Source organism: Enhydra lutris, unplaced genomic scaffold, assembly GCF_002288905.1.
Source record: "Enhydra lutris kenyoni isolate GAN:26980312 unplaced genomic scaffold, ASM228890v2 scaffoldscaffold50, whole genome shotgun sequence".
Taxonomy (NCBI): Eukaryota; Metazoa; Chordata; class Mammalia; order Carnivora; family Mustelidae; genus Enhydra; species Enhydra lutris.
In genome coordinates this window covers 2,519,539-2,536,427 of record NW_019154134.1, presented here as the reverse complement: position 1 = coordinate 2,536,427, position 16,889 = coordinate 2,519,539, and the positions used below count along the sequence as shown (strand labels likewise).

The following is a 16,889-nucleotide window of genomic DNA, read 5'->3' as shown; positions in this document are numbered from 1 at the left end:
ACAAGGGTTAGCGAAGAAGGAAATCCAGTAAACAGGGTCATTGTTTTCACAGATAGAAGCAGAATTTCAATAACATCTACATCTAACAATTCATTCCTAAGCAGGTAATATTTTATGCTCATAATCTTATATCTTGTTTAAATTTGAGAGTAGTGGGACGCCTGGGTGGGTTTAAGCCTCTGCCTTTGGCTCAGGTCATGATCTCAGGGTCCTGGGATCAAGCAGCTCTCTGCTCAGCGGGGAGCCTACTTCCCCTCCTCTCTTTGCCTGCCTCTTTGCCTGCTTGTGATCTCTCTCCCTCTGTCAAATGAATAAATAAAATCTTTAAAAATAATTCTGAGGGGCGCCTGGGTGGCTCAGTGGGTTAAAGCCTCTGCCTTCAGCTCAGGTGATGGTCCCAGAGTCCTGGGATTGAGCCCTACATCAGGCTCTCTGCTCAGCAGGAAGCCTGCTTCCCCCTCTCTCTCTGCCTGCCTCTCTGCCTACTTGTGATCTCTGTCTGCCGAATAAATAAATAAAATCTTAAAAAAAAATTGAGAGTAGTATCTCTTTTGATGGGAAGAAATGGAAACTTGAGAAGAAACAAGAGACTCAAATTTTCTTTTTTCACCATAAGATCACTAAGTAGATGAATAGATTATTGCATATCAATAACTAGAATCTCAGCTTCATAGGTAATACGTCTTAGAGAGTATAACCATATAATTTGTCAAACTAGGATATTTTTGATAGCAAAAAGGGGACAATATTAATAATTATGCTGGAGAAAACAGACATAAAAAGGGACAATGTGGGGGCGCCTGGGTGGCTCATTGGTTTAAAGCCTCTTCCTTCTGCTCAGGTCGAGCCCCGCATCCGGCTCTCTGCTCAGCAGAGCTCTCTGCTCTCTGCCTGCCTCTCTGCCTACTTGTAATCTCTGTCTGTCAAAAAGGGACAATGTGGCTGGCTCCAGCAAATCTGAATACATGGTCATTCTCCCAAGAGTTGTTCAGATGGTACCTACATCAGTAAATTCTAAAATGATTTATAAAAGTTGGTAAATTGAATTATTTGATGAGCTATTTCAGAAATTTCCTGAGGAAATTAGCTGCCCAGTCATCTCAAGAGTATACTCATTGGTTCTTCAGTTTGTTATGTCCTTTTCCTATTACTGTTTTTGTTTGGAGGGGAGTGTGGAATTTTGTTAATTGGTTGGTTTTATTTGTTTCATTATAGTGTATAAGCTGAAAAAAACCTTTTAACCAGTGAAATTTTATCATTCCTTTGGAAACTGGTCCCAGAGCAATGGCCTGGTTTCTTTTGTAAAGACCATGGGATTTGGGGGCCAGCATATAATGCAAGGGCTCATGGTATAAATTTTAATACTATAAGCTCTGAAGACAGTTCTGCGCATTGGCTAATACCATGGCATTCAGAGTTAGGATTCCTGTACTTTCAGAAAGTGATTTAACACTCCGTGGTTTAACACAGAAGCCAGAACAATTAAAAGGAAAGAATCTACTGATGCCGCTCTTCAGTTCATAACCTTCAGTGGTTCTGCTTTGTCTTTTAGAACCGAAACAAGAATCCCACAAGACACTCTGTTCCTGGTCCTTACCTGTAGCCCTAGCCTCAACTCCTATGTGGCTCTCCTCCATTGTCTCTCCAAACATCCTGGCTTCATTGAAACCAGTTATTTCCAAAGTCTGATTTTATCCAAGAGACATTTCTAGTTGTCACAAGGTGGCAGTGGGAATGCGGGGCTGTGCTACTGGCATCTGGTTGGTACAGGTCAGGGATTTGCTAAACATCTTACAGCTAATAAGGCAGCATCCTCTGTCTCCTGCCCCGCCAGAATCATTTAGATCAAAATGTTAATAGGCAAAGGTTGAAGAACCCTTATCTACACCTTTTCTGACACCATGTTTTCCTTAATCCCAGGCCTTGCACACACTATTCCCACTGCCTGAAATATTCACGCTTTTCCCCTCCTCTCTTTCCCCTTTTCTTTAATAAATTCCTTTTCACCCTTTTCATGAAGTTCTAGAACCTAGGTGAGGTTCGGTGGGCTGAGGTCCGGAGCCGATGACCAAGAAAGAATTCTTGAGACATCTTTGGTGCAAAATGGTGGTTTATTAAAGCACGGGGACAGGGCCGGTGGGCAGAAAGAGCTGCTGCCCAGGGTTGTGAGGGATGGCAGGTTATGTACCTGGCGGTTGGGGGAAGGGGAGGGGAAGGGAGGTTTCAATGGAAATTTCATATGCTAAAGAGGGCCTACAAAGTGCTGGGATACGCGAGGCCTTGGCCTTGTCGCTTGATCAGTGTTGTCTTTAGGCCCGCCATTAACATCAAGATAATTGGGAGATTCTTGGTGGGCTGTCACAATCCTGCTATCAATCTGTCTTTGTTAGTGAGATTTAGGTTTAGAAGAGATTTAACTATATTTACATTCCCTTCTACCTCAGCCTCCTTCAGTTTTATTTATGGTGGGGAGGGAGACATTAGGGCTTGAGGAACTGAATTATTTACCTCTGGAAATTGTGCTATTGATAAGGTAACTTCTTTGTTCCTAGATCTCTAGGACATTTGTAAACCAAGGGAGACTGTCTGGCAGGATTGTGATCTCTACGAGTTAACTATTTGTTTATCGTTTATGGAAGTCAGGGGTGCCTGAGGAATGTCACCCACATTACCGAGGGGAGTGGGTGGAGAGGAGGTGCAAGGTGACAGCTTTTGCTTTGTCTTCAGCCAGCCTCCTGCTCCCTCATCACTTTGATCATCACCTTTTCGCAGTGGCTTTCCGGATTTTCCGCCCCCGATAAATATTACACTCTTTCAAAGAATTACGTAGGACTTGAGAATATTAGTTACAGTTTTATGTATACTTTTATGTGTTTGATAACCCCACCCCCAAAGAATCGCAGGTGAGCCGTACCATTTAGTTTGCATTCATCATAGGAGCCCCAACAGCTAGTACAGCGAGGTGAGTTGTCCTTTATCACCGCGTTCAATTATTAAATGAACATTTAACAGCCTCACTTACAAAATGAGAGTAATAAAGTAATCATCTCATTAGGTTGTAAGGAGTAAATAATACACATAAACTTGTAACACTGTGTCTAGATCACACTGAATCCAGAGAGACCGACGCTCTGTAGTTTGTGTACACAAGACAGGCTCTAACCGCTCAGTACCAGCGCTTGCACGAACTCCTCCACGCCTCCCGTCTGCAAACGATTTTTCCCTTCTCTAAATAGTTACCAACAATTGCTGCGCCTGCGCTTTCCTGCCTCTATCGCGAACTAGGCTACTGGAAGTATTTTCCTTCTTCTCATTGGCCCGCCACTGGACTGAGTTCGTCGATACTGCGCATGCTCCACAGCAGGTTTCCTCTGCCCCGGCTCCGCCCCGTGTCCGCCCTGGAGGGGCACAAATCTGCCAACACGCCTGCGCGAACGGGTGCGCCCCGGAAGCAGTTCTTTGGCCCTGTGACACGTAGCAACGGAGTCCGTTCAGGGTCTTAAGCGTTATTAAGGGGTTTTGGGGGGTTGCTGGACCTGCTGACGCCGTTACCGCCGCTTCCCCGTTTGGTGAGTGTCCCGGGCTTGTGGCGCACTGTTCGGCTTCTCTTCAGTCTAGTGCAGCGCGGCTTGGTTCGGCGGTCCTTTCGCTCAGACCCTCACTCCCTTTCAAGCCCTTGCTTTGACGCGACCCCTGTACCTCAGGCGCGGCCTTCCAGGAGTCTGCCCTTTCCCGGAAGGCCCAGGCCTTATTTTGCAAGGAGACAGTCGCACTGTCAGCGGCAGTCTGCCCTGAGGTGAGGAATCGTCTTTGTTGATATTTTAGACCTCCGTGGAACCAGTTCTCCCACGCCCCTTCCTCTAACCGTGGCATATCAGCTCGGTGAAGTGGAGGTGTTTTTTCGGCTCGTGGAGATCCTGTGCAACTCCCACCTGGATCTGTCCTCCGAATGCCTTTCCCCTATTACAGAAGAAATAATTTAGTGCCTTTTGAGGCTTTTTGCTTTGTACCGAAACGAATTCAGTAGGACCTTAGGTGTGTAAACACTTTCTGCCATTTTTTTTTTCTTTTTCAGATTATTTGCAATGGCAGGGTTTGATAACTTAAATACGGATTTCTACCAGACAAGTTACAGCATCGATGACCAGTCACAGCCGTCCTATGACTATGGAGGAAGTGGAGGACCCTATAGCAAGTAACTTGTCAACTTTGACAATATGTAGCCCAGACTGAATGAAAGCCTGTATCCTTATTGTTTGGTTCTGCCTAAAACTGAATGTGTCACCATGTCCCTTGTCAGGAATGTGATTTTTCATAATCTTCCCTCCTCTCGAAAGATCTGTGACAGTGGTTTGGGTTTGACAGAATTGCCCTATTTAGAGTTTGGTATCTTCAGGTGTGCCCTGAGTGCAAAAGTAGATTGTTAAAGTACTGTTTCCTAGTAATAGTGTTTCTGCATCATTTAAGATAGGGATATTAGCTTCAAGTATCTAGAAGATAACCTAAGCGATGTCATCTATAGAACCAGTTAAAAATTTGAAATCTTGTGATGGCTAGTTTAAGAGTTAATCCAAATTTCAGACCTTACCAATGTTAATTCAAAGGGCGTAGTGACACTGTTCAGCAGTGTTAGCTCCCTGTTATGAATCATCAGGTGATTTTTTTTTTTAATAGCAAGTGATAATCATCTTTATTACTGCTCATATTGAAACCTTATGGGCAGTACACACAAGTTGCCAGTTGCTGACAGTCCCTGCCAGAGGGGAACTCAAAACCTTTCAGCCCTGAACTGTTAAGAACAAAACAAAACAAAACAAGATTTTGTAATAGTCCCTGGTGGTAGTGGCAGAAATACATTAGCTGACGCTATCCACCAGTCTCCTCTAGGACATAATATTTTTCGTTTCTCAGGCCCTTAAAGATAATTTTATCAGTCATTTCCAATAGCAGGATGGCTTAACCTTTTTTAGATGGTCCAGGACCCCTTCTGGAATCTTACAAAAATGAGGGACCTCCTTCTGAGATGTAAATGTGCACACTCAAATGCCCACATAAATATCCATATTACTGCACAGTTGATGTGCCTTCTGATGTTCGTCTATGAACCCTGAATTAAAAACCTCATGAAAGTCTCCCAGGATGAGGGCGTGGGAAGGTTTTGTTTTGAATCAATCTGAGAGAAACATGTAGTAGTAGAACATGTTTGAATAAATAAATCTGAGTGAAAGTGCCTAAGAATTTAAAAAGCAAAGCAAAAATCAAATTCAGTCTTCAGTATGGTCTGTCTTATATAAGTTGCATTTTTTTATACCTTTTGACCCTTTGAGTCTGCTTAATTTGATATATTCTAAGCCCTTTTCCCCCCTAAAACCTAACACATTGAACAGTGGGAGTGAGCATGTGAAAAATACTATAAATCGGTTTTTTCCTTCAGTTAAATTTTCTTACATGCCGTCAGGGATTTATCTTCTTTGAACAGTTAATTGGGCAGAATTGGAGAAATCTTGTTGCGAAATCTCCATTCATTTATTTACTTAAGAATGTTTTTTGTTTGTTTTAATCTATGTATGAGAGGAAAATGAATGGAAGATTGGCCAGAGTGCAAAGGGCTTTGAAATACCTGTCTCTGTACACAGTCCTGTTTTTAACTAAATGATATAAGACCCTGCAGAACTATACATTTAGATCACAGCCTCCTAGGTTTATTTATCTCTGCTTTTCTTTCCTGTCCTGTCTCTGTTTGCATCTCTTAAATGTGTGACTTATCTTTTCATTCCAGATATCATCCTCTCATTTTAGTTTTCCATAGGAAGGTTGTTTAGATATTCTTTTGCTAAATACTCTCCCAATTCCATTGCAGCCAGATCATGTGCCAATAACCATTGCTTCAGTATGGTGACATTTTTTTTGTAGTTGCTCATATACCCATTATTGCCAATTAACAAATAATGAATTTATAGATGAAGCCTAGGAAAATAGGAAGCTTAATGTGTTGGCAGTAATAATTGGGTTTCATTTGTAAGTATCATTTATATATTCTTATAACAACAACAGCAGCAACAAAAAGTAAAAGGCCCTTTGATCTTAATCTGTTGAGTTTTATGATTATCCTATTGGACAGGTCCCACACTCTATGCTAGATATGCCTATAAAATGCCAACTAATATTTTTAAAATATTTAAAGCCAGTATTTTTTCATCTTTGACTTAACTGATAAGAACCTATATAGAATACAATGTTGACTTAGTCTCTAAAGATTGTGTCTACCACACTATATTCTAGTTTAAACCCAGCAGGAGCAAGCCACCAATTTTCCTGACCAGATCCTTCCAGAAAATGAAAACAGTAAAATTCCATGGTGTTGTTTTTCTCACCTTGCATCTTAAAGAAGGAATGATGGTACCACTTTTGAAGCTGTCATTTGCTTGTAGTAGTTCTGTTCCTTACATGACATGAGTCTATATGAACAGTTCTACAGGGTGGACTGCAGACCCCAGAGGATCCTTGAGACCGTTCAGGGGGTCTTTAAGGTTAAAATTATTATTATAACAATATTAAGACACTATCTACCTTTTCAGGTGTGTTGACATTTGTACTGATGTTGTAAAAACAATGACTGGCAAAACTGCTAGTATCTGAATATGAATCAGACAAGGGTATCAGATTGTTCTAGTAATCATTGTATTCTTCATCAACACACACTTTCTGGGGTGTGGAGGGAACCAGTTTATTTGAAGATGCCCTTGATCTGGGGCTACTGGGTGGCTCAGTCATTAAGTGTCTGCCTTCAACTTGGGTCATGATCCCAGGGTCCTGGAATCGAGCCCTGCATTGGGCTCCCTGTTCATTGGGAAGCCTGCTTCTCCCTTTCCCACTCCCCCTGCTTGTATTCCCTCTCTTGCGGTGCCTCTTTATGTCAAATAAATAAATAATTTTTTTTAAAGGATCCCCTTGATGAAGCAGTAAAAATTATGCTGCTATTAAATCCTGACCCTTTAGTACCCACACATTAAAAATATTCTCTGTGTCAAAATGGAAAAGTCACAAAGGACCTCTGGTTCATACTGAAGTACAGTGATTCTCTTGAGGAAAAGCCCCTGTGCAATTTGAATCATAGGCTGTATCAGCTGCTCTCCATGAAAACCATTTTTATTGGAAAGAACATCCTGATAGACAAACTAGGTTATTTAGACTTGAGTACTGGGTAGATATTTTTTCAAAGATGAAATAATTGAGCTTCTTACTCAAGAAGGAAAACTGACAGTATGTGTAGCCAGTGGTTAAATTCAAATTTTCAGGTAAAAATGAGGATTTGGGAAAACTGTCCATTACTATGAACTTTTCACCTTTCCAGAGTTAACCATTTTTCTGATGAAATCATTGGTGACATTAACAAAGGTGATTTTCTTATGTTTATACTTGATATATATGTTTTTCTATTAAACATATCAATGTTTGGAAGAGCTGAATCACCCACACTAATATTTTCTAAGCAGTGAATGTTAAAAAATCATACATAAGTAAAGCAAGTATCCATTCATAAGGCAAGACAGATGAGTGTATTCTAGTATAAAAAGTTTATTAGTACTGTTCCATTTTCTATGTTGCAACTTAAGTTTAAAAAACTACCACTTTGAGTAATCTGAAAAGATTGTTAAATAGTTTTCCAGCTGTTTGTCTACAACACTAGATTTTCTTCAGCTATTTCAACTAAAATTGAATACAAAAACAGATAAGAACAGTATTTTTTTTTTCTTTTAAAGATTTTATTTATTTATTTGACAGGCAGAAATCACAAGTAGGCAGAAAGGCAGGCAGATAGAGAGAGAAGTGGAAGCAGGCTCCCTGCTGGGCAGAGAGCCCATGTGGGGCTTGATCCCAGGACCCTGGGATCATGACCTGAGCCGAAAGCAGAGGCTTTAACCCACTGAGCCATCCAGGTGCCCCAAGAACAGTATTTTCTTTTTAAGATTTTTTTTTTTTTTTTTGACAGACAAAGATGACAAGTAGGCAGAGAAGTAGGCAGAGAGAGAGGAGGTAGTAGGCTCCCTGCTGAGCAGAGAGCCCGATGCAGGGCTCGATCCCAGAACCTTGGGATCCTGACCTGAGCCGAAGGCAGAGGCTTTAACCCACTGAGACACCCAGGCGCCCCACGAACAGTATTTTTTATTAAACCAGATGTTAATGAGATTGTCAAAAATATAATGCAGTGCCATTTTCCTCAGTAATTTTTTATAGTACTTTTTCATAAAAATTTATGCTGATATGTAACTGGTTTATTATTACTTTGAATTAATATTTTAAGCATTTGTGTTTTAATTTCTAATGTGGTAAATAATGACAGATACAGTCCACATAAATAAAAAAAAAAATCTTTGGGTTTCCCAATAATAAATTTTAAGTGTATAAGGGGATTCTAAGAGCAGAGAGTTTGAAAACCACTCATTCTTTTCGGTTTTCCTGTTGCATACACATTCATATTCTGCCTGTCTGTCTCTTTTTTTGAGAGAGAGATAATAAGATACAGTCTGTTTATGCAGATTGTAGAAGGCTCCTGTATGGAGCCTTTCTAGCTGGTTCATAAACTCAGAGGTAGATTATGATATATTCTAACAGATCATCCAAACAGCATATTATACTAAATAAAAAAATACTGATTCTTGTCCTAGTTCATTTCAGCCATCTAGTCCTGTTGCTTGTGTGTGTGTGTGTCTATGTGTAAATAAATGGAAATCAACATATTTGCATATAAAAATGATAGGGGAAACGTAAGATACTATAGCTCTGACCATAAGGTAGGATTTGGGGGTGATTTTTATTATAATTGGTAAGAGCCACTGGAATCAAAGTCTAGCTTTGCATCCTGGCCCACCACAGGCAAATCATTTTCACCCAGATAGCAGTTTCTACATCTTTAGGATGGGAAGGATGATAAAATAAACCTCCTAAAGTTGTAGTGAGGTTATAGGATATAATTCACATTAAACACTTGACACAGTAATGTTCAAATAGGTTATATGTATTTTTGGAAATTTTTAGTAGTTAATATGTAACTATATGTTATATATAACATTTTAGAATGAATTAATTTTAATAAGTAGTAAATATACAACATTTTTAAAGGTGCAGAAGTTTTTGATATGAAAATTAAGTCTTCCACTTCCCCCTGCTTCCAGGTCCTTTTACCTATATAATTATATGTGTTATACTATATTACATTATACCTAAACCTATGTAATTGTATGTATTGTACTTAATGTTTGTACATGTATATAAAATACATGTATACAAATATATGCATACAGATATATTCTAAAAAGTGCCATCACAGTGGTACATACAGTGTATACTGTTCTGAACATTGGGTGTTTTTCGATTCTGCCCACTGAATATTTTTTGATTATCATTCCTTATTAGTACACATAAAAGTACCTCATTCCTTGTAACAGTAGTAATCTATGCCCCTCTTACAATATATTTACTAGTAACTGTATTGTTTTTTATCTTTTGCTATTAAAATAGTGTTTCATCAAAGTCTGTATTACTATATGGCCAGAAAAATAAAAAGCATTTTTTTAAGCTTGGATTGGACTAGCGTGATAATTAAATCTTCAGAGTCCCATTGGGCTCTCCAGAGGGCTGTGTGTAGTTGAAATTTTGCTATTACTTAGATTTGCTTTTAATCAAGATGTTCAGTTAATTTAAAAATTAGATTTAATTTTAAAATTTCAATATTCATGGCAGTCATTAGATTTTATATTTGTCAATAGGGAACTATAAAATTTTTAAAGGTGATTAAACTAAAGGATCTTTAAGGCTTCTCATTTCTTTTCAAAAATATCTTTTAAAATAATTACTTTACTTTTGTATTTGTTACTATGTAATGAGATTAGTCCATTGATAGGTAAGCCATATTTTTTCCCAGAACATGATAAAACAGATTTTTTTTTTTTTTTAAAGAGTTTGTTTATTTCTTTGACAGACAGAGATCACAAGTAGGCAGAGAGGCAGGCAGAGAGAGAGAGAGCAGGGAAGCAGGCTCCTTGCTGAGCAGGGAGCCCGATGCAGGGCTCTATCCCAGGACCTTGAGATCATGACCTGAGATGAAGGCAGAGGCTTAACCCACTGAGCTACCCAGGCGCTCTGATAAAACATGTTTTTAAAGATAACTGCTTCAGCATCCGTCTGTTCCCTATTGTTTTCATCATTAAAATAGCCTTGGTAAAGCTTCTTTTTCTACAATGCAGGATTTACTATAGTACATATCAAATGAGACAGTAGTTGTACACCTACTTTGAAAACTTAAAAGTGCTATTCAAATACAAGGTGTATAATGCAATAATGTTTTGTTATATTTAGAAAGCTTTCACAGAAAGAGGCTTGAATTTTTTCCTATGTATTTGAAAGTGGTCATGGTTCGTAAAGAGATTTGCCCACTTGCAAAAAATAACATACTACAAAGAGTTAGGAAGAATGATTACATTCGATGGAGATCCAAACTACAGTGGAAAATTACATAGCATGTAGTACAGTCTGTCATGTTATGTTTTCATTTGTAGTCTTAGGCATCAATTGTATTTCACGGTTATCTTCATATTACATATACTTACTGAAGAGGGAGAAATAGATAAAATTCTTAAGTTTTCATTTGTTGACCACCTAATGTTTAAAAGTTTCATAGTTTGTAAAATGCTTAAGCACTAAGTGTTGGTGTCATTAGAAAGATTATCTAAAAAACACAGCTTAACATTGTAGATAATCAGATCATCTTAGTTATCATTTCAGCACCATTTATGAAAACTGGCAAAGTAGCTATTCTAGGGAATTGCACGACTATGACTCTGTAGCTCTCAGAGATACCACCGTTGACATAATTCTGAGAAATGTAACTTTGATTTACAGACAGTATGCTAGCTATGACTACTCGCAGCAAGGCCGATTTGTCCCTCCAGACATGATGCAGCCACAACAGCCATACACCGGGCAGATTTTTCAGCCTACTCAGGCATATACTCCAGCGACACCTCAGCCGTTCTATGGAAACAACTTTGAGGATGAGCCACCTTTATTAGAAGGTAGGATTGGTTGCAACAGTTCATAGTATTTTGTAGTGTCCATCTGGTCAGTGAAAATAGATCTTAGTTTGGAGAACTTGTCCTTTCCTTTAAAAGAATGATGATACAGAAAAAAACAGATATGAAACCACATTGAGCCATAGGGGACCAGAGTTTTTAATAGATCTCTATAAAGTGATAATTATGTTAGTATTTGAGCATTGACTTTGACTTCACATTAATGATTAAATTCTGTCAGTGGAAGAAATGAAAGGAAATAACATGGTAGTGATTATTTTACATGGAAGAAGCTGGCAAAACCAGTAATATCACTGAAAAGAATGGCATTTTTCAAACTATTCTAAAACCCATAAAGCAATAGTTCTGTACATTTTGAGGGGGGAGGGTTGGATACCCTTTCAAAGTCTAATGAGAGCTATGAATACTCTTCTTAGAAAAAATGCACAACTGTGCATAGAAACATCGTTTCATATACAATTTCATAGCATCTCCAGGTATTCCTGAAGCCCCAGGTAGAGAACTCCTTACTGTTAATGCTGTCCATATATTCTTTGTTATGCAGTCATAGCTGAGAATGTCTTGTTTTTTTCATATCCATATACTTTTCCAGTACCAAACCAGAAATAGGATATTTGTGGAGTAAACCCCATAGTGAGTGAAGACTGGTATTGAAGACTAATCAAAATGTCTCATATTGCTAGTCTCATTTTGATAATGAGTGCTTCATTTTTTCTCCTGTTGCCGCATGGATTCTGGTAAACTAAAGGTGTGTCACAAATCCTAATTGACTGTCTTTTTTTTCTTTTCCTTTAGAATTAGGTATCAATTTTGACCACATCTGGCAAAAAACACTAACAGTGTTACATCCATTAAAAGTAGCAGACGGTAGCATCATGAATGAGACTGATTTGGCAGGACCGATGGTTTTTTGCCTTGCTTTTGGAGCCACATTGTTACTGGTAAGATTTCGGTTTGAACTCTAAGTGTGAGATTAGAAAACAGTCTCTCAGTGTCCCACCAGGAGCCATTTTTGAGACTCCATTTATATATCAGATCTTGAATGTATTTTGAGTGGTATTAGGTTGCTGGAATATTATGTACCCATTCATCAATTCTCCACTGATAATAAATGTTATATAATTAGAAATAATTTTTTGTTTGAAGAAAAGGTCTAATTATTAGGGGAAAAAAATAACGTGTGGCTTTAGTCCATCATCAAAATTCCTTATTTTTAGAAATTGACATTTTTTAGCCTGTTGCTCTTTTATTTATATATTTTAATGATAGCTTTTTTTGTTTTTTAAAATCTGTGGACTTTGTGCAGTGTTCTGTTATTATAGTGGTTTTGGTTGTTACTTTCCTATATATTATTTTAACTTCTAATGAATTGGAACATTAAAAGACAAGATGTTTTACTGCCTATCTCCTGCCTCCGAATGTTAAAGTATATTGGAAATGAATAGTTGTAAAGATAATTGTTGTATTTTATCTTACGTCTCTGAATTAGAAAAGATAAATGATGTAATGGATAGAAGATGGGATTTTTTTTTTTTATTAAAGATTTTATTTATTTATTTGACAGAGAGAGAACACAAGTAGGCAGAGAGGCAGGCAGAGAGAGAGGGGAAGCAGGCTCCCCACCGAGCAGAGAGCCTGATGCAGGGCTCGGTCCCAGGACCTTGAGATCATGGCCTGAGCTGAACGAAGAGGCTTAACCCACTGAACCACCCAGATGCCCCAGAAGGTGGGATTTTTAGTCAGGAAATCTGGGCATTAGTTCAGTGCTCCTGCTCTGTCCTGGAGCAAGCTGTTTTCATCTTTCGGCTTCCTCTGATAGATAATTTTGTGATTCCCACCTCACAAGATTGTTTACAGATTAACCAAGACAGGTTAAGTGGGAACACTGAAAAATTTTAAAGCGCTGTATGAGGTTTTATTATTACTGCTTTAGTGAATTCGTTGGTGAACTCAGCTGAACCTTTTGAAACTTCTACACTCTCACATATTTATAAATACTGAGTCTAACAAAAATGGCAAGAATTTTTTCATGTAACATAGTTTTTAGAGGCATTCTCATAATTGTGTTTTGTATGTCCAGAATCTAACAAACCAGGAAGTTCTTGAAATCTTCTCTGTGGACTGATTTTCATCACAGTATGACCTAAATACAATGTTTGTTCATATATCTTGACTGAGAGTACTATGACAGCAATTTACCTAACTTATACTGTCTTAAGTCTTTTCAGTCATGTCTTTAACAAGAGCATAATTAAGTTTTCTTTTGTTGTTGTTGTTTTTGTTTGTTTGCTTGTTTGTCAAAAGACTTTATAAATCCCCCAACAATTTGGAAAAATAATGAAAGAAAAATGTATCTTCCATTATGTTGCATGTTAATCAGTTTTCTCCTCCCCTCCCCATAGAACCACTGTGTCCTGCTAATCCTGCCTTCCTTTCACTTAGCTCCTTTAACAGCCATATAAATGAATGGTGAAATTATTTCTGCTATTACAAAGATTGCGACTACATCCACCAATGAGAACAAATTGCTTTGGGGCAATTTTGTTGGTATTAGGTGCTTTCAAGTGATGTTAGATATTGTCCAAACATTCTGCAGGGGTTTCCATCTTGTCTCTGTAGTTTATTTGCTTAAAATCAGCTAGATTTCTTTTTAGAAATCTACTAATTAAAGGTGATTGTACCATGATTTTGTATCTTTATTTGCTGAATTGCTTAAATACTAACTGAAAAATGAAAAACCAAATATTGTGTATTGGGAAATAGATACTTAAAATTTCTTGAGAAAGAGATAAAAGCCAATCTGTGTTTTACTATTCTGCATAAAGAATCGTTGCCTCTACATACAGATTTGGATGCTCACAAATTGAGTATTTTCTTACATGTACCATTTTAGGTGAAATAAGACCAAAAAAGAATTTCCTTTCTTCCCTTTAATGTATAATCTCTTCTTTACCCACAGGCTGGCAAAATCCAATTTGGCTATGTATATGGGATCAGTGCAATTGGATGTCTAGGAATGTTTTGTTTACTAAACTTAATGAGTATGACAGGTGTTTCATTTGGGTGTGTGGCAAGTGTCCTTGGATATTGTCTTCTTCCCATGATCCTACTTTCCAGCTTTGCGGTGATATTTTCTTTGCAGTAAGTACTGAATTTTTATTCTGGGGATTGATTGACCAATTATCTGTAATAGGATTTATCTCACATAACTGAGATATCTCACATATCTCAGTTTAACATAAATCACTGATTCAGCAAACATGAGATATAGGGCCTGTTGTGAATGAGGACTGTACTACATGCTTTTCAGTGGTGAGCAGTGGAACTGAGAATAAATTTTAAAATCTTTTATACCATCTCTGCTTTTATTTGTAATAAAGAATTTGACTTTTGTGTTTATTTACCAGTGTCAGTAAACAAACTGAACAGTGGTGATTGTTAGCTAAAATATTACATGAAAAGATCAAGTTGTTAAAATGTTACTTACCATCTTTGATATTTTTTAGACTATATCTGATTTCTTAAAGATGTTGGGCATATGCTAAGTGAATGAATAATAAACACATACTCTGTGTTTGGCAGCTTTTAACTGGAAATGAAACATTCTTTTTATGGGAAGAGGCTGTTACTAGCCTGCCATGTTCTCAGATGTGCTTGTAAGCAGCTTTAAGTATTAATTGTTCAATAATATTTTAGGTAAGGTTAAAAAGAAAGCTGTAAATTCCTGCTGATTAAATTCTTTTCTCATGGCCAGTGTGCAGATTCTCCCTCAACAGTTCCGGCTCCTCCTCGTGGCTACTGCCAGGCACAACCAACGGTGCGCTGTTGTCGTGCTTAAAAAGTTAAAGGAGAGGTTGAGGGGAAGAGCAGAGGTATCAGCTGTCTGATGCTAGAGATCTGACAAGATGATGGCTTCACAGTATTCTTGCTTTGTGTAAAAATGCTTTAGATTTTCAGTGTAGAAACTGTTTCACTCTTTTCATTTGTGGAGATTGGCACATATATATTTGAATTTTACAAAAAAGATTTTCTACCAAAGCAGTATTTTCTAATCAGGGCAATTTTGCTCTTAGGGGACATTAAGCAGTGTCTGGAGATAATTTTGGCTTCCCTAACTGTGGGGCGTACAGAGTACTACTGGTACCTCATGGCTGAAGGCCAAGGATTCTGCTAAACAGCCTAACAGTGAACAGCCCTTCCCAACAAAAGTGCATCCATCCAGGTGTCAGTAATGCCAAAGTTGAGAAATCTAGCTCTTATGCTAACAGGAGCAAAATGTAATTATAAATGAGCTTGTTCTCACCTCATTGAATGTGGATGTGAATAATTGAGCATTATTAAATTCACTGTGAGGTACATTATTTTAACATTTGAAAAAAAATCTCAATCATTTCTGCGGATTTGTGCAATGTGGATTTAAAATGCTTTTTTTTTTTAAAGAATTGGTTATTGTTGTATTCTTACATAACTAATCTCATCTACTGCCTTTTTCCCTCCTACCCCTGTTTCTCCTTGTCGGTTACAGAGGAATGGTAGGAATCATTCTCACTGCTGGAATTATTGGATGGTGTAGTTTTTCTGCATCCAAAATTTTTATTTCTGCATTAGCCATGGAAGGACAGCAACTTCTGGTAGCATATCCTTGTGCTTTGTTATATGGAGTTTTTGCCCTGATTTCTGTTTTTTGAACTGAATTTATCTGGCATGTGGACATCATTGGGCCAAAAAGGACTTGAACTCTTAAATTGGACCAGCGAACTGCTACAGTGCAACTCTCATGCAGACCTAACATTTGACTGTTGGAGCAATGGAAGTAAATATGTATCTTTTGTTCATTTTTATAGAACTTTTGAATACTATGTTGGATTTATCTGCAGTATGACTAGCTTTAAGTATTTGTGCTTATACAGATAAGATTAAGAAGTGCTGTTTCTCTCCTGTTCCTGCAACCTTTGAAAAACAAATTTTTTTCCTTGCAAATTATATTAAGATGTTTTTAATAGATTTTTATCAACTGTGGGAAACTAACCACGTAACTAATAATCTTTCTTAGAAACAACCCAGTCATAGTTAAGAAGACACGAGACGTATTGCAGAAATATTTTTCCAAGGGATTAGGAAGGAAATATTGCTTATATTCTCAAGTTAGATGCACTTAGAGCAAAAAAGTGATCCCAAAGTAGAATTTTATAAGTTTGCACTTCCAAAATTTGACATTCCTTTAAATTATCTCATGGAGTTTTTGCTAAAATTCAAAGAGACAAGAAGTTCATAGTCTACTTTATTGTAGACAGGAAATGTGAACACCTATTAAGATAAGCATTAACTAAATTGTAGTGACCCAGACTGGCTACATTTATGTTCATAGTTGGATCTTCATATTTCCTAGAAAATCACTAGCCTTTTTTGAAAAAAATATTTAAAATGTCACAATTTCAGTACTGCAGTTACCAATGTAAAATGCATTTGATGCTTAGTAATTAAAATTTGCCCAATTTTAACTGCTGTTGAGTTGATTTTTACTGTTTTTGGTATCGCATTTTCTTTAACTAGTTCCTGGTTTTAACTTGTATTCCTGATTTAGCCTGAGTTTTAAGAACAGAAATTTTTTAGTATAAAATTAGAAAAAAAAAAGGGATTAAGTGAAAAGCAATTTGAGTTACAACATTATTTCCTTGTATTAAATTTATTTGGCTAATGTCATGCTCTCTTGTCAGAGAATCTGTGGGAAAATGCTGTATCTTGTATTTTGATCATTGGCTTTTTCTGAAAAAACTGCCTCTGATTTTGGACAAG

The 16,889-nt window shown here is 37.5% G+C and overlaps 1 protein-coding gene across 2 annotated transcripts; it reads left to right on the top strand.

Moving 5' to 3' along the window:
• Positions 1–3,428: 3,428 nt before the first annotated feature.
• On the top strand, positions 3,429–16,594 carry LOC111156920 (Yip1 domain family member 5). 2 transcript variants are annotated; one of them, XM_022518062.1, is made up of 6 exons: positions 3,429–3,569; positions 4,076–4,195; positions 10,903–11,075; positions 11,889–12,034; positions 14,053–14,234; positions 15,619–16,594. In XM_022518062.1, exons 2-6 carry the CDS (start codon positions 4,086–4,088, stop codon positions 15,779–15,781), a joined length of 774 nt encoding a protein of 257 aa, XP_022373770.1. In that variant the 5' UTR covers positions 3,429–3,569; positions 4,076–4,085; the 3' UTR covers positions 15,782–16,594. The 2 variants fall into 2 exon arrangements, with proteins under 2 accessions (XP_022373770.1, XP_022373771.1); XM_022518063.1 differs by lacking the exon at positions 3,429–3,569 and adding an exon at positions 3,752–3,796.
• Positions 16,595–16,889: the final 295 nt, after the last annotated feature.

Coding starts and splice junctions, on each gene's coding strand:
- LOC111156920 (XM_022518062.1), top strand. CDS start 4,086: ATGGCAGGGTTTGATAACTTAAATACGGATTTCTACCAGACAAGTTAC. Junction 11,076..11,888: donor TGAGCCACCTTTATTAGAAG/GTAGGATTGGTT, acceptor CTTTTCCTTTAG/AATTAGGTATCAATTTTGAC. Junction 12,035..14,052: donor TTGGAGCCACATTGTTACTG/GTAAGATTTCGG, acceptor CTTTACCCACAG/GCTGGCAAAATCCAATTTGG.